Source organism: Cardiocondyla obscurior, linkage group LG06 (assembly GCF_019399895.1).
Source record: "Cardiocondyla obscurior isolate alpha-2009 linkage group LG06, Cobs3.1, whole genome shotgun sequence".
In the NCBI taxonomy this organism is placed as follows: Eukaryota; Metazoa; Arthropoda; class Insecta; order Hymenoptera; family Formicidae; genus Cardiocondyla; species Cardiocondyla obscurior.
The window spans coordinates 7,706,573-7,732,865 of record NC_091869.1 but is presented as its reverse complement, the minus strand read 5'-3'; the positions used below and the strand labels follow the sequence as shown (position 1 = coordinate 7,732,865).

The 26,293-nt window shown below is 42.4% G+C and overlaps 1 protein-coding gene across 3 annotated transcripts in view; it reads left to right on the top strand.

Moving 5' to 3' along the window:
- Nucleotides 1–17,912, top strand: part of LOC139103632 (myb-like protein X) — a 39,956-nt gene extending 22,044 nt beyond the window's left edge. For all 3 annotated transcript variants that reach the window (XM_070658480.1, XM_070658479.1, XM_070658481.1), the window contains 4 exons: nt 4,199–4,839; nt 12,685–13,048; nt 14,134–14,498; nt 15,048–17,912. In XM_070658480.1, coding sequence (XP_070514581.1) covers nt 4,620–4,839; nt 12,685–13,048; nt 14,134–14,498; nt 15,048–15,982 — 1,884 coding nt within the window. In that variant the 5' untranslated portion in view covers nt 4,199–4,619 and the 3' untranslated portion in view covers nt 15,983–17,912. The remainder of the gene's footprint in view (nt 1–4,198; nt 4,840–12,684; nt 13,049–14,133; nt 14,499–15,047) is intronic.
- The last annotated feature ends 8,381 nt before the right edge of the window (nt 17,913–26,293 follow it).

The window sequence follows — 26,293 nt, the reverse complement described above, 5'->3', positions numbered from 1 at the left end:
GCGAGCCTGAAGAAGTTAATTATGATAACGTGATATTAACATTCATATTATATTTTTATGATATTATTATGATAATATGATATTTGCAGCTAGGTAGCGGTGGCAATAAAGATAGGAACGCTTTTAAATTGTACAATTTGGAGAATGATTTAGAAACTAATTTAGAGAAGAAGAGAATAGGGTGTATAAAATAAATATTTAAATTATTATTAACTTATTTTCTCAACTTGATACCGAGTCCTTCGAGCAAAAAAAATTTTGTTTTTTTCTTTTAATTCCATGAAATTGAAACGAGTAAATATTCAGTATGAAAAAATAATGCGATAGCTTATACGTGCTATTAGGATGTTTAAGGATAATCTACATTGTTGCACAATCGCGGCAATTTGATTTAATTGCCTTAGTCGTGAGTATTCACTAACGATCGTATTCGATGTCACGTTCGCGGGAACATTACAGAAGCTCGATATTAATATAATGAGACATGTAATAGCATAAAAGAGACGCTATACATGTGTAACTACTTATTGATAATTAACCACTTCTGATATACAGCTAAAGAGATAAGGCAAAAAAATCAACTAATAAACCGGTGGAATATTCCATCGGCACGCAAATGAGCAAAAAGTTATTCGTGTTTATGTAAACTCGTGTGAATTCAACTCCTTTTTGTTCACCCGGCACTTATTTAACAATATCTAATAATATCCGTCATTACATAATTAATTATTTATCAAACAATCCGCTATTCGTTTAATTTATTTCTTGCAAGCTGCTTTTTTTTGCCTTTTTTTATTTTATCAAAAAAATGGAAACGTTTATATATCAATCAGTAAAACAGTGTATTAAGAATGATTATAGGACGACGTATCATTAATTAAAAGATCGAACTAGACACATCCTCTTGTTGACGCAATTTAACGAGGAAATCTTCGGGATATCAACGAAAGAGGAAAGTAAGAAGAAATTATCCGGTTCGTTGCGTGGTCGAGGTTAATTATTTATTAACTTGTTATTCCGTCGTGTAATAAAATTTATTGATAGCGGAACACGAGGGGAACGTTACGTCGGTCGGAACATGACGCGGAGCCACATGACGGGCGCGATGACGGATTCGCCGTGCACTTAATTGCGGAACTCCTTGATCGCGGAAAAAGAAACCTGTTTGGCAAACACGACGTTATCACGAGCGATTATACGTGATTATCATACGACTCACAATGTCACGGTGGACTGGGCTAGCTAAAGTCTCCGGCGATGTACGATAGCAGGCGAAGGCCTTCCAGGCGATTTAAAGCTTACCCTCGGGAATCACGCCGTACGTGTCGTAGGTTATTTTTGGATTATTTACCAGGATTATTTACCATGGAAACTTAATTAAAGTCTGTAAAGTTGTTATAAGGCCGTGATTACCAATATTAATTACGCGACCGAGAGAAAAAGCTTATGAAACGCGCACGTAAGGATTATAAAATAAAAAAAAAAAAAAAGATAGAAAAAGAATAATCATGTTGATTAATGGGAGAAAACGTGATTATCAATTATCAGGCCACACCGAGAGAAGAAACGATTGAGTAACATATTAGCATATAGAAAATAACGTCAACTATCGATATTTTTCCTCGCTGTTGTCGTCGCTGGTTGGTTTCTTTGCGGGATCAGCTTGCAGATCGAGGGTATGTCGGATTGTTGAATTTTTTACGGTGAATACTCAATCGTAACTTTGTACGATTAATAATGAGTCGCGATCATCTTTTCGAACTGCAGACAGTTCTCAGCTTAGGAGGAAGTTTTAAAGCAAACTCGTGAATTCAGATGACCTCGAACGTGCGAAGAATTAATTCACGACCGCGAGTACCTGACGCTGTGAGAAATATGTCAGAGAAACAATGCCGGCAAAAGAGCCGTTGCAGGTGATTTATGCTTTTGAGATCGACGATGGTAAATCAACAAATTGCGCCTGACAAATAGAAATATTAATTTATTATAATCTCAAAAAGTTGGTGCGTTATTCTGGTATTATATTTGTTTTATCACGTCTATAATAAAACTTGCGCAATAAAGCTAGACGCATCGACTCGTTTTTGCCATAACTAACGTTTTTTTTTTTACACGTCAGAAGTTTTAAGCGAAAAGCCAAATTGAGTAGCTTAGATATCTGTAAAAGGAAAAAAAAAAGAATATAAAACTGATAAAAAGAAACTGCAGAATATTTGAGTCATCTAAATATTAAACCGAGAGAGTGCTTTCTGCATAATCAAAGAGTTGCGAGATCGCGCCGTCATAATTTTTATCATCCGCGTTGTTTTGCAAGAAAAAAATGCAGCAAAGTCGCGGGCCTAAACGGCTGGAGTCCACCTGTCGCTGCATAAATATGCCGATTATACAAAGGCGATTATCCACGCTGGCCGCATGTGTTTCAATTGTGAGGAATATTCGTAAACAACATAGCAGCGCCGCGACTAATGCGGGATGTTTAACGAGTAATGATAGGCGAGCTTAGGACCGGAGAAACGCATCAGAAGAAGCGAAAAATATTCATGCGACTCCGGAAGCGTTTTTCCCGAGTTCTTTCGTAATGCCGAGACAACCAGCCGCTATGCTCCAGCAGTGCGCAAAATAATTTTGTGCAAAATATTAAAATCCGGAATTGCAATTTTTCGTTCTTCTTGAGATTTTAATGATCACTGGAAATTTAGATGACCATTTCAAATAACTTAAATAATTAGAAAAAAAAAAGAGGCTGCTTTTTTGCGTCTAATATAATTATTGCACGTTGCAATAAATATGTCTTCGTGTAATGCATGTTAATTCATGCGTCGATTGTTATGGTTAACGGTTGACGAAACACGGCATTACAATAAAGATCCGTTAAAACAAGGTTTTGAGCGAGCCTCGAGAGATCTCGCGGCCCGGCCGCAAGATTTCCGGTGAAAACCGTAATTTCCGGTCAGATAAATTGACCGGACGAACGCGCGCCCGGCACGATCTTAAAACGAGCGTGGCGCACAAACAGCCTTGTACTAAAAATCCATCAGGCCGTAAGTTCGCCTGGCGTCCTCGTTTGAAGCTCTTATCAGCGCGAGCTTCACGTGCGGCCCGTTAGCTCTCGCGAAAACTAATTTTTCAACGCTAGCGGCGCGGTTTACGGAAGACAAGCAATCGCATTCGTGTCGGCGTTGATTATGCGCTTGAATGTTGGAACAAGCCGCTTTTCGTTCGCACCAAACTTAGATAATTCTCACCTGCGACGTCAGTCTATTTTTATCACTTAATAAAAGTTGAGGAGGAATCGAATGACGTTGCAAGAATTAACTGAGCTTTTGGCAATATATGCTCGTACTAATAATAATAAAAAAAAAAATTATATATATAGTATATACCATAGCTGGTACGTTAGATTCCAAGATACGAGCAAAAAAGAACGGAGTGGTCAGGATGCTGTGCCGCTTGAGAGTTTTAATATCGCTCATCCTGTTTTTCACGGAGAGACGATAGAAGTCTCCGGCCCAGTTGCAATTACTTTTGCAAGTATTTGGAGCATTGCGCTCGTTATCAGTTCCATTACTTTCTCCCGCCTGTGGATTTTTATTCACGCCGGTGATACTTTCTACCTTGAGCACGGTCCTCTTTTGACTCCCGCGGCTCTAGAAAAAGAAAATTGCGAAAATTCCACGCATTTCGCGGCATTGTGACATCAATTTCTAATTCATGCGGACAACCTTCTTCTGCGTTTGCAGAGAAAGAAAAGAGAATGACGAGTTTTTTCTGCCACCGTTGTAATTTATAATCTCGGCACCGAGGTATGCTAATTAGCGTCGCACTCTGAACTTGTTCTCCCCATCTATCTCTCTATATTCTTCTTGTTTAATTAGATATTAAAAGGAAACGCAAGAGAAAGTTCTTAGTTGCTTATCTAATGTACGATTCAAATAATAAAAAAAAAAAACTTTCTCGAAATTCGATTTCTCTTCGACAGTATTTGAAAAGTTTATCATGCTCGAAGAATGCTCAACTATTTTCTGGTCTAGGTGGAATAAATTCCGACCTGTCTTACGCGTCTCGATCGCGGCCGTTATGTCGAGAGTGAAAAATAACATTCGCCGTGGTATCGTACGGCTTCTGGCTCTTGCTACTGACAGCCGATTGGAAAATCAACGACCTCAAATCAACGATCGTCCGTTAATTCTTGTTTCAGAAACGCATCGGAAACCTCGCCGACGGGCAGGAAAGACTTACGGTGAGGAAGGAGATGACGCGCAAGCCCACGGGAAAAAACGGAGCTGCAATCTTTTCGCGTAAACACGAATAACGATCGAGGAAGAGGTCCTTGGAGGCGGCGAATGACAGCTCTTGAGCGATCGGCAGCAGCTGTTTAGCGACTTGTCCTAGCCTCGCAATCTCTCTTGACCGACGACATCGGACGCGAGTTCTCCACGCGCGGCAGAAGTCAAAAACTCGTCCTCCGCTTCGTCCAGGCGAACGGAACACAAAGCCCGACGGAGTGGCGGCACGATGTAGCACGGTGACCTCAGGCGAGAAGTGCGGACTTTCTTGCGCGAGTTCGGGACGAGAGACCGACGAGAAATCACTCGCCAGTGTAGCAAAACCGGGCGAGGATGAAGACAATGGGTGATGTCGTCGCGGATCCCATCGACGAGACCGACGGCACGGTGCAACCCAGCGCGGGCAAGGAGTTCGGCCATAAAACCCTCAGATCCCTGAAGAGAGGACTGGGCCGGCTCTGGAGGCGGCACAGGGGCAACGTGTCGATCACTGAATACGATCCATCTTACAAAGTCGCCTACCTCGGAAACGTGCTGACCGGATGGGCCAAGGGTAAGTGAAATCTTTCTAAATCACGAATCGTGATATTAATTATAAATAATCCCTTAACATTTTATTTTTTTTTTTTATTCTGCGTCGACAATTAAAGTCTAACTCTCAATCCTGCGTCGTTTATAAATGTATTTTTGAACGATATAATAATTTTTATCTGTTGGATAAATCTGTAAATATATGTATAAATATGTTCAGTTAAAGTATTAAACTTTCACGGCTATTACGTCACTCGAGGCGGACACTTTGCATAATTAATCGAACTGTAGATCCGTATGAACATTCCTCGAGCGGTTATGTTAAACATCGAATTGATTGTCATTTGAAACACGGCTGTCCGCGGATGGACCGTCCTTTCATTAATTGTAACAGCGTCATATGATTAATCGAGCTACGCGTATCTCGGGCTCGTCCGAGTAATTATCGATAGCTCGTTACAGAATTTATTCCAAACTCAATTTGCTCGTGCTTGCGAGTAGCGGGTCGCACATTAGCGAAAGTGATTTCGAAGACAATATTTTATCAATGGTCAAGACGGCGCGACGTTTCGCCTTCGTTTTGATCGAGTAGCGAGTCACCCGGCGACGAAAAAAACCTCATTTAAAAAGCTCATTTTGATGTATTGTCGATAATTATGCGTCGAGATAAGCGGCAATTAAGAACGGTAGGTACAACGTCGCATATTGTCGGTCGCAGCCTTGGCACGCCGGAAGTGCGCGATACTTTTTACGACCGATGCATCAGCAAGTAGCAAGGTCAATTCCATCAATTCCGTATTGGTGCTCGTCGCCGATGAATCTCATCCCTGCCGGTTGAGTTAAGTCATCGCGGTTCTCCTACGGCTAGGAAATTCCTCCTGCGAATTAATTTTGAAAATCGATCGCGAATCATCGACCGATAGGGAATCGCCGTTTTGATGAAACATAAAATGCTAATTAACTTCTTAATAATAAATTAAATTAACCAGACGAGATAAAATATCTTTGTCGATTAAGGTTCGAAAAATGGGCAGCCTCTCGCTGCTTATCTCTTGAAAAATTTTATTTACGACGTTATTTATAATTTCTTTCCTGAAAGAGATGCAATTTAAATGCCGAGCTATTACATTACTTAATTTCGAAACCTAAGAGAACACGAATTCATCTAGATTCCCACCGAGGAAAAACCGGCTCTCAAAGAGTTAGCGTCGAATGCAAAGTGCAACTTTCACAGACATTTATTTATTTATTTATTTTTTTTAATTTTTTTTTCACCGCGAGAGTCTCGCACGTGACTCTTCTCCACGTGTCTCTGTTACGCGCCACACGAGACCGTTTGATTAGATTTTCTAACTCGGTAAACGCGCGGAGACGATGAGGTTTCAAAATGCGATCACACGAAACGCGATCGTGTCGTAAAAAAGGTGATAAAATTCCGCTCCGACACTCTCGTAGAATAATCGTCATGGCGAGAGGTTATGAAAAAAAGGAAAAAAAAAACAAAAAAAAAAAGGAAAAATAAGCAGAAGAAATTACACGGTGCAATGACCGGACATAGGCGTACACAGGTCGGACTTTCTCCGCATATCTTCGCCAATCCGGCCAGATCGGCCTTAATCGCCGACCGATCGTCATTATTACGGTTCGCGCCAACGCCTATTTGGCGATTAATTAATGCACGTCCCCCAGGGGGTATCCGGTATGCGGAACGTTGCCCGTACGGGACGAATATCAATCGGCTGGCGACCGCATTTAAAAGCGTAACCGGAATCGGCCGGTTCGCGCGGTGCTCAGAAAACTCGGGAAAATTGCGACGATCGCGACGGAAAATTTTAATTAATGCAAAGACATTAATTAAAAAAAAAAAAAACTTAGAAACTAAGACTTCGAGACTTAAAAAACACTCCCGCCGCGATTCCTCCGCAGCTTCAATCTTAAAAGTTTGTCTGAATATTTTTACTTCAGCTACACGTATTCTAAGAGTCAAAATTTATTTCACTTCAATACACCTTTTTTCGTAATAGGAATTTCGTGACGCGTATTGGAGGTGATAGTTTTACTTAATGCCAAATAGTGACTTGAGGACGGATTATAAATAGTCCGAATTCTTTGTCACGACAAGTTTAAGTGACGTGTTTGTAGTTTTGATCACTGCACGCTGATACGTACGTGAGGGGTCTGAAAGCGAAATGGGAAGTTCCCGATTGAGAATAACTTAGCTGTATTAACATAACGTGCATCCACGCTCCTGTATCTTCTCTCAATAATACCAGATTATTTTTACTATTAACAAAAAATATTGGTTCTTTTATTTAATATTTTCTATCTAGATTTAATACTTTAAAAAGATACTTAAAAAAACGGGTTAAAGCGCTTTTAGAATGTCGAGCGTGAATTGAAAGTCCAAGGATCGAAAATTACGTCAGCCTCGTAAATAATAAAAAGTTCAATTATATCGTTTTAAAAATACCATGTACGTTGCTATTAATGCGCGTATAATTCACGCTTATGATTTAATTCACGGCAGCTCGGTCGGAGGTCAGGCGGTTTAAAAATCGAGAAAAAGTTGCAAAAATATCTCCGAGCATATATCTATACGGCTGCCGGTCCTTCATCGAATTCGCTTAGCCGTTTCCAGTTCTACTTCGAACTTGTTCTCGTCGGCCTTCGTTCCGTCTGTCAAAAGAATACAGTTTGCTTTTTTATCTTCCATGTATTTTTAGATTGCTAGAGAAAGGGCGCAATTCGGAAAAGAAAGCTTGTCGGACAGTACGCGGTATTCAACGAGGAAAACGCATGAATTTTTCATGAGACATTTTATTAACGTGCAAACGTGTTCGAGATGGACACGGCGCGAAAATTTTATTGGCAATTTTTGCGAGATTACTTTGAGATTAAATTGCGAAAATTCACCGAGCGGAAGAACGTGGTTTTTACATTTTTTTTTTTTCCAAATATTCTTTCAATTTTACACTTTGGCTTTAATTTAATTTTTACCATAAAAACTTTGATAGAATTTCATAAAATGTAATATAATCGTATAGTCGTATATTTTCTCTTTTGATCATTAAAAAATTGCATTTAATAATGGAGGATTTACTGTATATTCTCGAAGCACGGCAAATTATGCAGGCTTCGCGAGCCTGTGTTAGGTTTTCTTTTAATCATGAGGAGTGAAAGAAAAATATAAATATATAATTGCGACATCCTTGGCGCGAACGACAGGTTGATATTAACATCATTAATATTTAATCTGAAATTAATCCCGCACAAATCAAGAGGAATTAAAGGAGCTGCTTCGTTTCTAGTTTATACAAAACTAGTACAAAAACATTATTATACAAAATTCATCCTGCGACATTATTCTCGTTTTATTTTTTTTTTTTACAATCTCATAATTTGTGCAATATTAAAGATCGTACGTGCAATCAATGTAGATTTTATCGCGATACTTCAAATTAAAAAAGAAAAAAATAATTAATGATATCGAAGAATATTTTGTCATTGATGAATTACGCAACCACGTGTGTCCGATAAGCCACGATAGCGATATCAGGAAAGCGCGAAACCTTTTTCTTGTTTTTTTTTTAATTTTTTAATTTTTTATCGACCGCAAACGCGCTAGAAATTATGACGCACGTTTCGCTTTTCTTTAATTACCCACTTGTTCACTTCTGTGAAGATGGGTGGCCCAGAATCGCGGCCGCGGATTTACGCGAGAAAATCGAGGGCTTCTTTCTCGGAAAAATCCACGTTTTCTCGGGCGTTTCTGATTTTTCAAAATCGCGTATTTTACGAAGGCCGTCGTGAAATGACGCAAGATCGCGAAATGGAACATTCGATCTTTCGTAGAATTGAAATAAAGAGGGTGATTAGCGCGTTATTAACCATGAAATTAAGAAGGACAATTAGCGTAAACTACACGTTGTTGCGAAATGATAAATACCGAGAATACGCCTCGATCGGTGATATGCAAAGTGACGGAGCGATTTTTTCTTCTTGCCTTCGATACTTGAATTATCAGTACGACTGTATGCATAATATTATATTAATTGAGCGCACGTGTGTATTTTTTCTGTATTTTTTTACGCGACGAAAAATTATTACGACGATAAATGCGGGAACGGATGAGCTCGTCTCGATAGCTTCTCGGCTTGAAATTACATTTGAAAGCGGGCTATTTCGTGAAGAATACTCAAGTCAAAGATGGCTTGTAAAAAGGTACGCGATAAATGTCGGCGATGTGAGAAAAACGTCGTGTTTTGTGGTCACGTACGGCGAAGCTGTAAGTCGCGAGATTTTTGCCACGTCGTTATTATGCTTTTAAAGACTTCTTTGTCGATTTCTTTTTTTCTCTCGAAACGTTACGTATTGTGTATTTGCGAAGACAGGCCTGCGACTTAAAAAATGTGCAGTCCCGAGACCTCATGTCTATTTAACGTAAAACGCCGTAAATAATTAATTCTTTTTATATACATCGTAATTTTAAATTGCCCGTTGTAAATTACAGCCATATTTTTTTTTTCTCTCTGTGACATCTAACGTGATTGATATTTTGAAGATTATTAATTCGACAATTGTTCTTTTCTATTTATTACTCAATAGTGATAAATCGATACAAGTAAAAATATATATATAAATGTACATATATGTATATATATTTTACCGTAAACCATTTGTTTTTTGCAATTTCTTCTTCCGAGAAATAACGAGATTTATACGTATGAACTTTTAAAGTGGTCAAAACTACAATTTCTTTTGATATATCCACGATTTATGTGTAAATAATTAAGAGCGCGGCTTGTCGAACGATTATTGCCGAATAATAAGCACCCGAGATGCAATAACGAAACGCCCAGGATGCGCCGCGAGTTCTCGACTCTCTATGTATCTATGATCAACGTGCGATTAAACAATCGCCAAGTGTACGCGAGCGATAATTACGAATGCAGGAGAAAGCACGTCTGTAAATCAAAGGTGACTGGTCCAACGACTTCTCAGATATCTCTACGACTATTTGTAGCCCGGTAGCGGGCAAATAAGCGCGACAACTCGTTACAGATAATAATTGAGATTACGCTTTAAGCAGACAAAACTTTGCGCTATGAGTCGGCTGTGTCAACGTGCAACGCGAGACCAGTCGATGCAAATAAAGGGATGACGTGGAGTCGCACGTGTGCCATGCGCTCATTAAATCACACGTGCGCAGAAAGAGATATATATACATATATAATATATATAATCGCAAGCACATGACTAATAGACGCACCGAGCAATATTTAATCGTCTTCGAGACGAGATGACACACCGTACATCCGTCTCGAGAATTGCTCAGAGAGCGGCCGCGATATCCTAGAAGAAAAAGATTTTCTTTAACGCAGAATAAAACGGGAACGAATAACGCGCGCGAGGCTCCGCGTTTTGTAAAGTCCAACAATAATAAATAATTAATAATTATAGTTTAATTTAGTGATATTTTTGACGAATAAATGTGACGAACTCAGTCGTATTTACCACTGAAAATACCATAAAATTATAAATGGCTTCAGAAGTGACTATCTTTTTCCCCTAATGAACTCTCGAGTAAATGTTGAAAGACAGCACGCCTCCGCCGATTGAGATTCGCGTCGCCGAGCTGTCTGGGCAAAAGGGCCACCGAGGATCGCATGCAAATAAACGGCGAGCAACAATGGTCCTCGTGATTCGCGCATAGGAAGCCTCGCCGACATTTTATTCCGAGCGTGTCCGGAGAAAGCGCACCGCGGCAGTTTCGATAAAAGCGATACTTCGCCTGCAAGTGAAATGGCGCGGCGTTCTTTCCCGTTACAACAATGTTCCGAACGAGAGCCCGCGCGAGAGAGTAAAGAGCCGCGCCGGCGGAAAAGTCCCGCTCAAACGCGAAGACGGCCGCGATTTTTTTCCTTTCGACACCTGCGCACAGCATATCCGCGGAAACACGCGTAATTACATACGTGTCGCTTATTTCTTATTTATTAATTTTTTTAAAATTATTATTATTAATTAACGAGCGACACAACTCCGTCCGCTCGAATCTTTCATGATCGAGATTTTCGAGCGTTCTCCAGCTGGGAAAAAAATCAGCGAAAATCGATTCCCGGGGATCATTCGCGGCCCGTGATGACCCGTTCGCGCGGATCCCGCGATCTAACTATCGCGAACGGAAAAACAGGCGGTCTGGAACGACGTGGAACGGAAAGCAGACGGCGAGACAGAGAGAGAACCATGCATCGACCGGGTCGTTGCCGCCACCGGACTGTGACACCCGTCGCGTTTCAGCGTTCGATCAGAGATCGCTGAATCGGAGGCGACCCGTCGGTTTTCTCTTCGTCAGCCGCGCGGATCGCGGGCATCTCGCGAAGAAAAGCGCGGAAAACTTTCCACTGAGAAACCCGCCGGTTTAGCGTCGCATGACGCGAGTGTCGCGTGCGGAATGAATAGTTGTACGAATGTGGAGTAAACGGCACGGTAATGGGGTCGGCTCTTCAAACGACGAGTGCCATTGTCGAGAAAATCAAGCCCCCATCGCGTCGTCCACTTGGCATAATTGTCGTCAGTAGCCTCGCGTTTAGTGCGTCGATCAGGATTGATTGTAAATCATTTCGAGAGCGACGGCGAGTGCTCGTAAACGCGCGGCTCGGAAACAGCTGCGGCTTTTGATAAACTATCGGAGACGAGATGACGTACGTGAGATGCGCGAATCTTAAATCTTAAAAAATGAATATGAAGTAGAAATAGAGAGAGAAATCGAAGAGATTCTTCGGACGTTTCTCTTTTTTGTCATTTTTTTTTTTTTAATTTAACGCGACGTGGAAAAAACATAAAACATATGCGTCGACTGAAGATATTAGCTCGAATTGTCACGTTTTTAACATCCGAACTGTCGCTGACAAACAGTTATTTTTAGTACTTTACTACGTCACGTATCTATTTTTAGTAATGGGTATAGAAAGGAAATAAGAATAATTCATGTAATTATTTTTTATTATTTATATTACATTGACAGCTGACGTTTACTCTCGCGCGGCATGAATCAAGCCAAGCGAAAGATTATAATAGGATTTAATTAATTTATTTTTTTTAATTATTTTCTATTCCGTACTTTTCACGCAGAGGGTCTCGAGGATATCGTTATCATGCTGTATATGAAATCTACAATCGGCAACGGAATTTGCCATCGAGCGTGAGGAAAAATCCTACATCAGATCTCCTACGTAGGAGGGGATCGAATTCGTCATCACACTCGTGACACAGAGTGCAATCGTGATATCATTCAAATTTGCATCGGTAAACAAGTACACGTGCTGCAGATTTTTATTTTTTTTTTTTGCGATGATCAGGAGATCGCGGGAGATTCCAGCGTGCATCTACCTGCCCCGAGTCTCTTCTCTCTTTTCCTCCGCCTCGCTTTTCCTCTCCTGTCTTCGCCATTCTACCTCTCCTCTATTTCGCTCGCCGTTTGCTTTCGAGCCCAGAGTAACAGTACTCGCGTTTCCTGTATCTCTAAATTGGTAACGCGATCCAAGCCGGCGCGTAGCGGCGAATCGAACTGTATCGAAAGTCAGGATATGCCCCGGAGTACGTACGTGGAACGGCGCTGTCTCGCTCGAGCGCGGCCGAGATGTTGCAATAGGTACACGCAGGTATGCGAGCGCGTAAGATCTGTCTTAAAGCGACCGCGCTGAACCGCGCGGCACGCAGTATTTTTGCATCTCGATGTTCATGATAAACCGTAGAAAGTCTCACTGCGCGGAGGAGACGTCGCGAGATTCCGTTGGTCCAGCCGGTGGTTTCGCTTGTCGCGGTCTCTGGATCTCTTTAATTAATCCAAACGTTTCTTCTTATATAGGTGAGGGCTGCGTCGAGAAGCCCGTGTCGACCCTGTGGCGGAATTACGTGACCAGCAGCAGGCCCGATGTCTCCATGAGGCTGACGGTGACCAACGGCGGACTGACCGCGACCACGAAGGATCACGGGCTCACCGAGTACTGGGCCCATCGCGTGACATATTGCACGGCTCCGGCCACCCACCCGCGCCTTTTTGTCTGGGTGTACCGACACGAGGGTCGCAGACTCCGGCCCGAGCTCAGGTGCCACGCGGCTCTCTGCAGCAAGGAGTCCACCGCGAGAAGGCTCGCCTCGATCTTGAACGCCAGGCTGCAACAGGCGCTCATGGAATTCCGTCGGGACAAGGTCTCCAGGCAGAACGCCAGGTGAGAGCAGCGGTATCGCGTCGCTGAAAGTACGCAAACTGAAACTTAAGCGAGTGAGCGGCGTTACTTTAGCGGCGAACTCGTTGATCGCCGCGGTATCGCTGAGCTTAGGGACGAATTCAAGAGCGAATCGTAATTTTATCTTATTTCTTAGCGATAATAGGGGTAAACGGGAATTCACCAAGTATTATTAACGTTGTTTAAAATCGGCAAATAATTAATTGGAAAGTAGCAAGTATCGTCAAGTATTAGAATTGCGTGTTAGGAAAATTTACAGGTAAATTGTAAGATAAAATGCTGTGTTTGCATTGCGCCGTTTATACAACACGCGAGGATAGGTCCGCGGTCTCTTGCCTGAAATTCCTCAAGTCTAATTATCTGAAAATCATTTAGATAAATCTGCTTGGGGGAATCATTAAAACTGACCCGACTACGATTAATCGTGGCACAATTTCTCAAACACGGTGCTTTCTGAGTTTCCGTTAGGCTCATTTCAATGTCGGGCAACGGCGTGCATTCCTCGCATTTTTCTTGTCTTTTTTTTTTTATTTTTTTTTTATTTTATTTATTTTTCAAAATCTTTTTACCATGCCTCGTTCGTTACATGGTCGTTACGTCGCAAATACCTCCCCCCTTTTAATCGAGAGAAAAGAGAAATTTCCTATCTTTATTCTTCAAGAGCCACACGCAGTTACGCACGCACGCTCACTCGCGCATCCACCGTATAGAAGTCATGATTCCGGTCACGATTGTAGATCGTTATGCGCGCGATCGAGTCACGATCCGGGACGGGAAGCGATCGCCGCTCGGCATTCACCGATGCTGCATTCGGGTCAATGTTTCCCAGTCGCGGGTCAAATATACTCTAGCACTTTGCAAAAGCGTTCTAATGCCTCCAATTTGCTATTATCCTTACCGCGTTATCTGGAAATTCACTCTTTCGTCGGAAAAAGACCAAAGAGTTAATTCGTCAAGTTGATAAATTCGAATTTAAATTTATTAAAAAAAAAAAATTAAAAATAAAAAAAAAATACTGTATGCACTGACGTAATTTGTGTCAACGTATTTTTCTCGAATTATTACAGATTGTCTCTGGCAAACGCTCTGTACGACAACCCGTCGTTGCCGCGCAGGAAGCTGCTTTTAAGCACTGGTGGCCAGAACTATCGACCGCCCTTAGAAAGATCGAAGAGCGCGCCAAAGCTGTCGGCGATCGAGGAAGACACAGTAGCCGAAGAGATCGAGCAGAAGAGGCTGCTAGAGGAATTGCGCTCCTTGGAAAACGTCGCGCGTAGCTGGGAAGATCAGGATGGCTGGAGGATAGCTAGATTGCTGGATGCTCTTAACCGCGAGTCCGACGAGAACGGCAGCATCTCCAGCGGATGCGAGACCGCCAGCACGGCAACCAGCGAAGAGAGAGCCATGGGCCCGGAAGAGCAGCTCGCTCAGAGTTAGTATTACTTATGCATCATCGCTCACGCGAATCGTTTCGAAATTTTAGTGAGCGTTTTTTTTTTTTTTTAATGTTGCAAATATATCTTTATTGATAGTGTATGAGTTTTTGTACTTTAAGATATCACGCAAGGACAATTATCGTGAATGTAAAATAAAGTTTTTGCATTAACCTCGTGATAACACTAAAACAGATAAACTCTGCGTAATTTGCTGGCACAAATTTCTTGTACTGCTTTGGCGTTATAAACAGATAAGCGAACTGAAACTACTCGATATCGACGATATGTTTGATAAATGATTTATTTTTAACATTTTATATTTTGATAACGTTCAATTAATTTTCTCTTGACGCGTGATTTTTTTATATTTGAAAAGTTATATATCACATCTTTGTTTTTTAGAAGGGTAATGACGGGAGTTCCAATATTTACATAATAACGCCGAAAGGGCAGTTGCTCGACGAGTTGTACTAGTTAATGCATGGCGTATTAAGTTATAATATTATCGCGTGATAAGTTGTTTACCTTTAAAATACGTTTTCTAGATCAAAACGATCAACGAGGGTCCATGAAGAGAGTTATCTTCACGGAGGATCGGATTACCAGGGGATCCGGACCGCGCAGGAATTCGGAAGGCTCGCCGCATTTCATGACGTGTGCGGGAAGTCCTCGTTTCACTTCAATAAACCCTATGAAGAGGTTTCCCCTGAGGAACGAGGAAGAAGAGTCAATGGAGGAGGAGGAAGAGGAAATGGAAGACACGACTTCGAACATGTTCGATTTCGAGGACGTTGAAGACCTCGACGACGTAGTGGACTATCGTCCGAGAGGAGAGATGATGAACAGGATCGAGGATTCGCAGAAGAGAGAAAGGCGAGCGAATGAAAAATTTCCTGGAAGGATGGGCCACGAATTTTTGGAAAACGAGGAGACTTCGTTCCTAACTTTAGATTCGCTCGACGAAGAGGTCGACAGCGACGAGAGCGGTTACGTTGAAGCACCACCAAAGTCCTTACTAGGTCAAGACGACAAAAAGGAGGAAGAGGAGAGCGAACGTCCGCGATTAGACCCATTTATGAATAATAGAGAGAATAAGTCAGAGTCAGTGACAGCGAACAGAACCGATAGCAGTGAGAATCAGAGAACAAAACACGAGGATTTGAAAACAGACCAGCAGGAGGAGAAGAAAGATTCCTTGTTGGAGATGAACGATATTAACGATAATCAAAGAGTCAAGGAAAAAGAAAGAGAAAAGGTGGACTTCAAGTATCCTATTTCTGAAACTATCAGAAAGTTAGCTAGCGCGTCGTTAAGGAGTTCCAAATCGTTCGAAATGACAAGCAACAATTGCTTGAACGTCCTAAATAATTTCAAAACTTCCAAGTCATTCGACAGCGTGAAAAACGACGAGATTACCATAGATTCACCAAGTCTTCACCAAAGGAAGCAGTTGCTGGCACAGCGCGGTGTCATGGTTTAAAATATACCTTTTGTATTTTTAGATTCTACATTGCTAATTCACCGGATATCAATAAATTACTTGTCATTAAATTGTCGCGAACTATTAAAAATACTTACATATAAGAATGCAAAATTAATATGCAAACTAATATGTGCCTGACTAATAGATTTGTCAAACTGCACTAGTTATTTTATTTTAAACAAACAAATAGAACTTTGTTACAATTAATTACTATAAATTGTTTTATTACTTATACAGTGTCCGTTTACTATGGGACATCCTTTACATTCAACAGATTGAATATATAAAATTGGATAAATTGCAGTTTAATGGCAAATGCACTTGAGTTTTGTACAAGTTAAATAAACGAATTTGAATAATATCGAAGTATTAATAAAAATATTCTACACGATATTATTCAAATCGTTTACAAAACGTTAAAAAGTCCTGCTTAAAACTTCAAATGCGAGTGAAGACATTACCATTGAGAATAAATACTAAATAACCGCTTAACCGGAATTCGACTTTAGCGCAATATTTTAACGGATGTGGTCTTTCTAGTTGGCCGGGAGTTTCTTGCCTGAGAATTATTTATAGAAATGCTAAATTTTATGACACATTAAGATCGAAATCAGTTCAGCTAAATTAAATTTGATACACAGAATAAAATCGTGATAGAGAAATCACTAATAATAATTTTTATATCAATTGTGACAATTATTTTTTAATAATATGAATAGGTGTTGTTTTTATTTCTTTTTTTATTGTTTCATCGCACAGCACTCTAACGTTACAACAACAGATTGATAGGAAAAATATATCCACATCATCCATACGTATAAATGTAATGTAGGGCAGAAAATAAAAATTTTGATATTCAATTTTCAATATCCACATCCATTACATATTGCTGATGTAATCGAAACATTCCATTTAATGGCTTTACCAAACGATGCAATCACTAAAATTAGAATTAAATTCGAAAAATCATAAAAATCATATCAAGTTCAGTCTTGTTTAATGAACTGAAGAAATTAGTGATATAATTTTTTGCGTTATTAATGTTATTAGGCTTCTATGGTTAATAAGTTAACCAAAAAGTTTTTTTTTTATATAAATTACACAGGGAACCGTTTATCAAAGTATTTAAGGTGTCGATGGGGTGTCTTGTTGATTATAATGTTAATATTATAGGATAAACCAATTATTAATAACAAATTGACGAAGTTAAGTTTGGATTTTGTGGAATAGAAAGTACGATAAATTGTAGTCGATATAATTAAGTGATCACGCTTGTAAATACGTACTTCGCAGAGTGCAAACCGACAATTTTATCATTGCTCATAACATTATTATTAATGGGAACACAATGAACAAATATCACAATATTTAAAAACTGCGATCTGACGGAGTTCTCTTATCTACGAACATTCCTATGTAAATCGTCCCAAGGATGATCGAAGACTTCTAAGATGCGACATTACGTTTATTTAAATGTAAACACAATGCACGGATTATTCATGCATGCTGCACCACGAAGATGCGGTTTAATTTCTTAGATCAGGAACGAACGTCGCCTTTTTCTCCCTTTTTCCTACCGAATCGTTATTGTGAGAAAGAGTTTAATGCATAGTCGATGTACTTCACACGGCAATGATACGCGTATATCATTTCGCCGACCTGTACGTTACTGCGATTAATTAAACATTCCGTTGCGAGCCAGCCTTCGATAATGGCTATCGAGTTATCGTTAGGCTACGTTGCTCGTATAACAGTCGTCGATACGCCAAGAGACTAGTATTTCCAAATCGAGCATGCTTGCCGAGGATTTCGCCGCCGACGCGACCCTCGAGACGCATCTTGTGCCAGATAACGGCCGGAGTCTCTGTCGCAACGATCACTGTGTACGAAAGAAAGAGATGGTACCAATAAAATAAAGGAAAACTCAGGTAGAGTTTTCTAAATCCGCTCCTTATTCTCTGTTCCTGAAGCCGTGAACTTCGCAGCCGTGTAGAATTACATTCAGGGCAATCCTCGATCGGGACGAGCGAACCGATAATTACGGATAACGTGCGCCGATGGTAGAAAACGTAGATTGCAATTTTACACGATCGTCTCAAAAGCAAATCAGGTCGATTAGAACTGTGCAATCGACTTTAATTAAATTATTTATTTATGTATATTACTTTTCGGGTAGAAGAAATGTGTGAATATACAATATGCTTGTATATATTATTTATGAAAAATAAATTACATAAAGTATATAAAATATACATATCTTTTGAGATTTTTATATACTTCATGTATATTTATTTTACGTCAAAGTCTAAATAGACAAATTTTTATATTACTAGGATTCGTACGAGTTATGGATAGGAATGAAATATTAGAGAATGTTTATATATGAACGAGTTATGCGAAATATATAAGGCTTTATGTAATATTAAAATAATAAGATATCTAACTGACATAGATATAAAAATTCAGCGACAATGGGACGCGGCCTCATTAAATTTTCGCCGAGAAGAAAGCAGTTTTCAGATTCTCCGCAGAATCCACGATCGAGATGAACCAAGCGACATCCGTATAAGATATAGCGCAGAAAGATAATAGAACTTTCTTTTATGTGTTACTTAGCTCTTCTTCATATACATAAATTTTCTGGTTCGAGCACGATCGTAAGAGATGGCGGCAGTTACAATGCAGGCAGATGATTAAAAGATAATCGGAGAGGAGTGCTAAATTGGGTCATCGAGATTTCAAGCTCGTAGAGTCCGCGAATCAATTAACAACGAGATTAAAGTCCGGTATAACTTACCAAAAAATAATAAATTAAATTAACATTCCTATTTATTAAAAAAAAAAAAAAAAAATCGAGCTTATCTCTAGTTTATCTGTCACCGCCTCTTATTTATTCATCTCGAGAAAGCCTTCTTTAAATTGAACAATTGTACATGGTAAAAACAATAATTAAACGCGGGGACAAAAGTCATCTCGATAAAAGAGAAAGAGAAGAGCTCGGTACTCTGGACCATAATTCTGCGGAAGTTTGCGCGTTCTCCCGGCGGCGTGGGCCTTGCGCGGAGTCAAGATCAAGATCAAGGTAGCAATCGCCGACCAGGTTCCGCCGCAAGTAAGATAACGCTCCGCGCGCGCTGGTACGCGCCGCCACGATATCCTCTCGTCTACACCGGCGCACGTCGGTGTGACCTACTAACAATAAGCGTGGAAGATGCCGGTGCTACGTACGTGGTACGTGTACGCATCGCGTGAAACCGGGGGACAGGAGGAGTAAGGGGACCGGGATCCCCGCGGTTTCTTCATCCCAGACTCCGTCTCGCGCTGGACCACCGCGCGGCGTTCAGGCTGGAGATCGAGATCGAGTTGGAATTCAAATAATCGTAGGAGAAAAAAAGATTAATGTTTTGGCCTATTGTTAGAGGATCTCGCTTTGATTCTTTAGACTTTAATTTCATCTTGAACTTTACTTGAACTTTGCCTCGAGTCTGACGGCGGACTTGAAACACGCTGACGCGACGAGCGGTGGGAATTTAAACTCCGGGAGAAGCAAGTTGCGAAAAGAAATTGAGTCATATTTTTTTTCTTTTTTTTTTTATGCTTTCTACTTACATCGAGAAAATTTATTACACGCCGATTATTTCGTCTAAAAGCTGGTGCTAGGTTTTTCGTTACAACCGCAATGTATGTCGCGTATGGTTCCTCGCGCCTTTCCGAAAGTTTAATTCCTTAACAACCAATTTTTTTTTTTTTTTTTTTTTTGGAGGCGAAAAAAATATAAAAGAGGAAACGCTAGCCTAAATAATTTCGTGTGCCTGCGTTTTAAAACTCGAGCACAGTTCTTCGGGGCCTCGAGAAAAAGAGGCGGACAATCGTTTTCTCGTGAATCTCGTGGGAAATTAAATTAAAAATGAAACCTTTAATATCGCGCTTTAATCGAAATCCCGTATACTTTAATCGCGGTCTTTAATAGGTCGTCGAGAACGACCGGGTCAGAGAGCTCTCGATTTAATCGCGGCTGTTTAAAAGTGACACACACGCCGCGCGCCGGCTGAGAGCGAGGCATATCTCCGAGTTTGTTATCTCCGCGCGATCCTCCGCCAGGTGGTACCGATTCGGGGCCATCTCGCGCGGGGGTCCGATGGGTGCCGCGCGCTATCTCGGGTAGGGGGGTTTCCACGTGAGCCTTCTCCATAGAACCTTTACACGAACGCGCGTAAAGGTGTAGATGTGCGTGTGTTTGCGCGTGTGTGAGCGGAGTCGTGAGTAGTGTTAACGGCCTTGCTTTATGTGGGTCATGAAACAAGGTCCCGCCAGCGCGGGGAGAGACACGCGGTTTAACTTAAGCTAGTAAAGACGAGTCGATGCCCACACACATACATGTACATGTATATACATAATATATACATATATATGTATGTATGTACATGACAGCGCGCGGCCACGTGTGTAGCACGCACGCGGCATAAAGAGTCGCAACTTGCGCTAGTCGATGTTCGAGAGGCTTTCTACCGCGTGGATCGTAGGATTTGCGTAGATCGGGATGAAAAGGAAACGGAGGAAGATTTGTGGACAGCCTCCCTCCGTCTTTCTCCCCTCGTTTTCACGCGGATGATTCCCGCCGCGGAATTTCGCCGCACTGCCCATCGCCGTTTGACGAACGGGATCCGGACGTTATATAATTATACGATTCTACATTCCGCTTATTTTTATTTTTTCTATTTTCGCGCGACGGTCCATCGTAAGGCGCCGATCGTTATCAACGATAAGTTTCCTCCCGCCTGTGTCTTCCGATGGAAGTTTGAACGCGGCTAATGGGCCGAGCTCGCGATTCGCGACTCGCTTAACGATCAAGTTCGATTTCTCTTGGCGTCACGTCGGCCGCGCGCCAGTGAAATCTCCTGGGATCCTGTCAAAAATTTCTGCCGCACGAAAATCACGTGTAGCCAGTCCGAAATCGATTACCATTTTTAAGCGGAAGCGAGCTGCGAGCTGAGCAGCTTTCTATTAATTATCAGCGGCGCGGTACTCTGTCGCTCTGATCTAAGATGTTATTCTCTTCTCAATCTTCGCGGAGCAGAAAGAACGAACGAGATCAAAAAAAGAAAGAAAGAAAAAAAAAATAGAAATAGATGGTGGCCACTCGGGCGTTTATGTTTCAAAGGCGCGACTCTCTCGATCGCATTTCCCAACAGCGGCAAATCTTTGTTTCATTTCCGCAGAGCCACGCTATAAATCATTCCATGCCGTTATAATTCTCATAAATCACGAAATCGTTATGCGTTGGCTCTGTCGCGTGGAGGCATCATTTGTTTCTTTAATGAAAAAGATCTGGTTAACGCGATTCCTCATCGTACTCTTAAAGGATTCGCTTCTTGCAAACACTTATTTCCGGTCGGTCTCGCGTTTTCCGAAGCTCGCGATTAGCTTAGTTGAAGAGTCCGCGATATCGATATCGAGACGAGCTTCTCGGCTTCCCGTTACATATGGTGACTGGAAGATAGCGCACAATGGTAATTAAGCATTCCTATTTAAATGGAGCATCAGATAAAAGACAGATAGATATACCGCGGTTTTACGTGCGACGAATTCTTAACTGTACTTCTCTTTCTCTCTCGCGTGGCTTCTCTCCTTTCTTCCACGCTCTTTTCATTTTAATTCGGCCCGCGATTAGATGTGTCGGCAAAAGAAAGAAAAAAAAAAAAAAAAAAAACAAGAAATCCATTTATTTCGGAATAATTCCACGCCGTTGACGGCAAAACCGTCCAATGCAATAAACACGGATTGAATTACGCGCGATTAATGACTCGCGGTTATTATTAGTCGACAGGCTAATAATTCTTAACTGTTTCTAACAACACGTGTTCGTTATCGCGCGCCAGTCGCCAGAATCAAAGTAGCAGAGGCAATTTTTCAAAAATATATGTTGTCAAACCGTTAATTAATAATAAATGAAAATAAATTCGTGGTCCATTTGTTTCCGGGGCCGGCATAAAGTAAAACGATTGCGTCGGTGGTGCGTATCTTTCTGACACGATCTCGGCGGCGAGAGGTTGCGCATCTCGCGAGGACGCCTGAAGTGCGAGCGATACGACGATGGGAACTTTACCACGGGAATGGAGAACCGTGGAACCCCGGGGGGCCCACGCGAGAGAGAAAGAGAAAGAGAGAGAGAGATGTCAGGACGAGAGCGTCGTTGCTCACTTGCCGTACCCACCAGTCGCGTCCATTGAGAAGGAGATGTACCTGTGTGAACTGTACCACTCACATGATCCGAATCGCCTTTAATTATTCGTCCATTTGCGAAATTCTCTCCTCGCCCCCTTTGCTCCTTTTGCGCGGCGCGCATTCGATGGTAATGAGAGATGAGCGAAAGGGGAAAAGAAGATCTCGCGGTCTTCAAATTGAAAACGCACCTTTGAGACGCTCGATTCAGCTTTGTTCTCCAGCTTCTTTCTACGCGTTGCATTTTTATTATCAATTGTTATCGGTTCGTTATCGGGGCGCACAGCACGCCAAAATAATCGTCAGCCACGCGGAAACTGGGCCAGCCTGTGACGCGTGACGATCTTTATTTCCTTCGAGAAGCTGAGAAGAAATAAGACGTATCCTGAGCGTAATGCGTGCATGCGTTTGCTGCTCGCGCGGCGCGTACATAACACGTACGATTACGCGGCGCGGAGATTATCTTTGTCATTTATGACTGGAAACTCATCGCCGAGAAAATTGACAAGATAATCGCGGGTTAAGAGCGTTCCGGTTCCGCTCGGTCGGCCGCAGATCTGTTTCGCGCGCGTCTCCGATCGGTCCACGGCTGGCATAATTTACATCCGACAGAATCAACGTCACAGTTTCCCCGCGGGGAGTTTAAGCAGCTTTTAGAGCACGGATTGAATATTGTTTAAGCCGAATGTGCGATTCCACGAATGCGATCGCGATTTATTAAAATACTATACAAACTATTATATTATATATTTTTATTATATTATAATCGCGCGAACTCGTTGGTCATTTAGGTTCGGCGAACCGATATCGTTTCACAGGTCGGCATTGCCTCGCAGCTCCGACCTTGCGATTTTCATGTGCACGTAGATACGCCGCCTTGTGTCGCAAGACTTTCCTCAAACTCTCGAAAGCGTGTCGAACTTGAGGCGCGCGACTCGACGTCATTTCGATTTCTCAACGGGAATCCGAAAATCTCCGTCGCGAGCGTGACGCGGTATTTTTGTCAGCGGTAAAAGACGCGGGTGAACGAAACGTCGAGGAATCCTCCAGCGAGCGAGGGAGACCCTCCCCTCATGCAACGGGTGCAGCCAAATTCGCGCGCATAATCGCAAGTATGTCGGTTTTCATCTTGTCCTAGTTCGCTCGTAATCGCGTCGAGATGCGCACGTGTAACACGAATAAAATGGCACGTCGGATTAGCGCGCGATTCTCAGCATATCGAGAAAGTAGAGGACACATTTCTTTACTTTGTCACTCGAAATTTTATCGATTGAAACATTGAAACATGATATTTTATAAGAAAAAAAAAAAAAATATAACTCTACTGGTTTAATTTTAATGTCTCCGTTCAACATGCACTTTTAATTGCACTCCTACTCTCTCGTTATATTGAGATCGCGTGTCCTACATCAAACGATAGCACTTATTTATTTCAAGTATTTAAACTGATAACGTAATCGTATTCAAAATGAGAGAAATACCTTGCGTCGACTTCCACTTTGTTTGCGAGAACAAACAATTATAAAATACGGCTTTATTTTATTAAAAAAATAATACAGACTTCCCTAAATTTTACGGATTAAGCTTCTTTCGTATAAAAAAAAAAAAATATCTTGCGCCGAAAAAGCCACTCTGCTCTTTGTTTCGACGGCCAAGCTCGGCAAAAATCATTCTCAATATTTCTCCGGTTCCATCGCGAGCTACGGAGAGAAAGAAAGAGAAACAAAAAGGGTAACAAAAAGGGCAAGAAAGAAACACGTTCGTTAACGTCTGCGGCGGGTCTCGCAGAAATTTCGTGCCGGGTATTTCGTGTACGCGAGGCTGCCTAACGACGCGCGATCGGCACCGTAGGATAGACAGACCCACTCTTCAGGATCCTGAAGCGAGGCGGCTCGCAAAGTGTGCCGTGTAAGTGGAACATCGCTGCCTGGTACCGACGACGAAGTATACCAAAGTAGTATAACATGGTCCTCCCCCTTCGTTCGTACCTCTTTGCCCTTCTCCCTCCGGTCGTTCTCCACCGCTTCGTTCTCCTCTCCGTCCCTCGCGGCCGACAACGACACTCCGGCGCTCCTCCTTCGTGTACACGGTGAAAGACTTTCTTTAAGGAGGTTCCACAGTAAAAACTACACGCTGCCTACCGGCGCCGTGCACGCTAAGAGAGAATCGTCCATTGTCTCCTTTGACGGGCGTAATTGATGCCGGGTCCTCCGTGCTGCATCCGGTTGCGTCTCCCCCTTGCCAGCGGTGTCGTCGCCGATGTAATAAAAATTACATCCACCCGGTGATAGACGGAACCGATTCGGCCGCGCTCTTTTGCATCCGAAAAAGTCGCGAGAAAAGTATCACGAGCTTAACGGGCGCGAGATTTTCGTCAAAGAAACGCGGCGGAAATCTCGTCCTGACTTACCTAGTACCGCGGCGTTGTTACAGAGAACGACTGTGTAACACAGTACTTAATTATCTCGTCGCACACGCGACCCGCATCGAGAGATGCCTGCCGCGCCCCGCGTTATTATTCGACTACGTTTGCATACGAATCTGCGGACCATCGTGTCTGTGAAACAGGTATTTCGAATACGAAGTTATACGCGCGATAGAAAAATCATTCGATACGCAAGAAACATTCCGAAGAAGCATTTCGTTAATTGTCTTTAGCAGCGTATCGGGTTTCATACGCGTCTCAGATATCTGGGCTACGAAGCTGGCAGATGGCCGGGGTCCGGCGGGGTGCAGCATCTTCCGCGCGTAAATGACACAATCATCGCGACTAACAGAAGCCGCTAAATGAGCGTATGCAATATGGCGCGAATTAAATCTCTTCTCTCTTCCGTTCTTTCCTCTTTTTCTATCGCCGGTCGAGCCACGATTTGATTCCGTCCACGCTTCGAAACGAATCGATCTCCGAAGCCTTTTACGCACCCGTGGCGACATGGAGAACGGGAGGAAGCACCGGCATATCGAAGGCTGTGGGGACGAAGCTGCGCCGGCGGCGGCCCCAAAAATTTGGGTCACTGGTCCGGCCCGGGCGCGTTATGGGAACCGCGGTACCACGGGGGCCAGTTCTCTTCCCCCCCCCCTCCTTTTTGATTTAGCCTCCGCTCGTTCGAGTCATCTACGTGTCCGTCATCTTCGTTTTTGATGTCGTGCCTTTTCTCCCAGCCGGCCGTAAGCGCTAAATAATCTGTGAAATGGTCATTACGGAGGCACATCATTTGTATTAATATTTTTTAAATATTTTTTATTTATATTTATTTTATTTAACTTTTTTAAAAATCTTTTTTTAGCTGGTTTACGGGTTCTTCGCGGCAGTTCCTCGATTGTCCGGCTCGACTCATTCCCGTTCTGTATTTGTTGCGCAAACTGTTTTACGACATTACGCGTGAATGTTAGCTATGCACCGGGAATCGATACCCTTATATACGCCTTATACGTTTGTTGCGTGAATTAATCAACGGTACAGTTAGACGCATTGTGGCCGTACCTTTCTTTACGATTCGCGTGTACGATCACAAGTCTTTCATTGCCGGGCAGAAATAAAAGGTCCACGTCTCTTTCTTTCCCCTCCCCCTTTATCCCCTCGCCACCTCGGCGTCCTATCCGCACTGAATTCATGCTTCTTCTTATTCCACGGTGAGGAGGCAAGATCGCGCGACGAACCGCATAACCTTCGGGACCGTAAACCCGTTATATCATTACATTCAACAATAATTCGCGGTTCATATATACACAGGGCGCAAGCATCGGTACGTAAACCACCGCGCAAAAGTGTCCCAGATATCCTTTTCAACCGGCATCCTTTGTCAGAGAACCTCGCCGGCAATTTCGCCCGAGGTCCGGAAGCCGACGAGCTGCGACGACTATCCGAGATCAGACCCCGCGACTCTGCGCTTATCGCCGAGCGATATCCCGCGACGGTGATAAGAGCCGGCCGAACTTAATCACGACGCGAACACCGAAGGCGTAGGTCGCAAAATTCCACGGAAGGAAACGTGGGACTCGGGTATCCCACGAAAAACCGCATCGCATGCGCGCGATCCGCTCCCGGATCTTCATACCTCCTTCGCCTTTATTTCTCCCGAAACC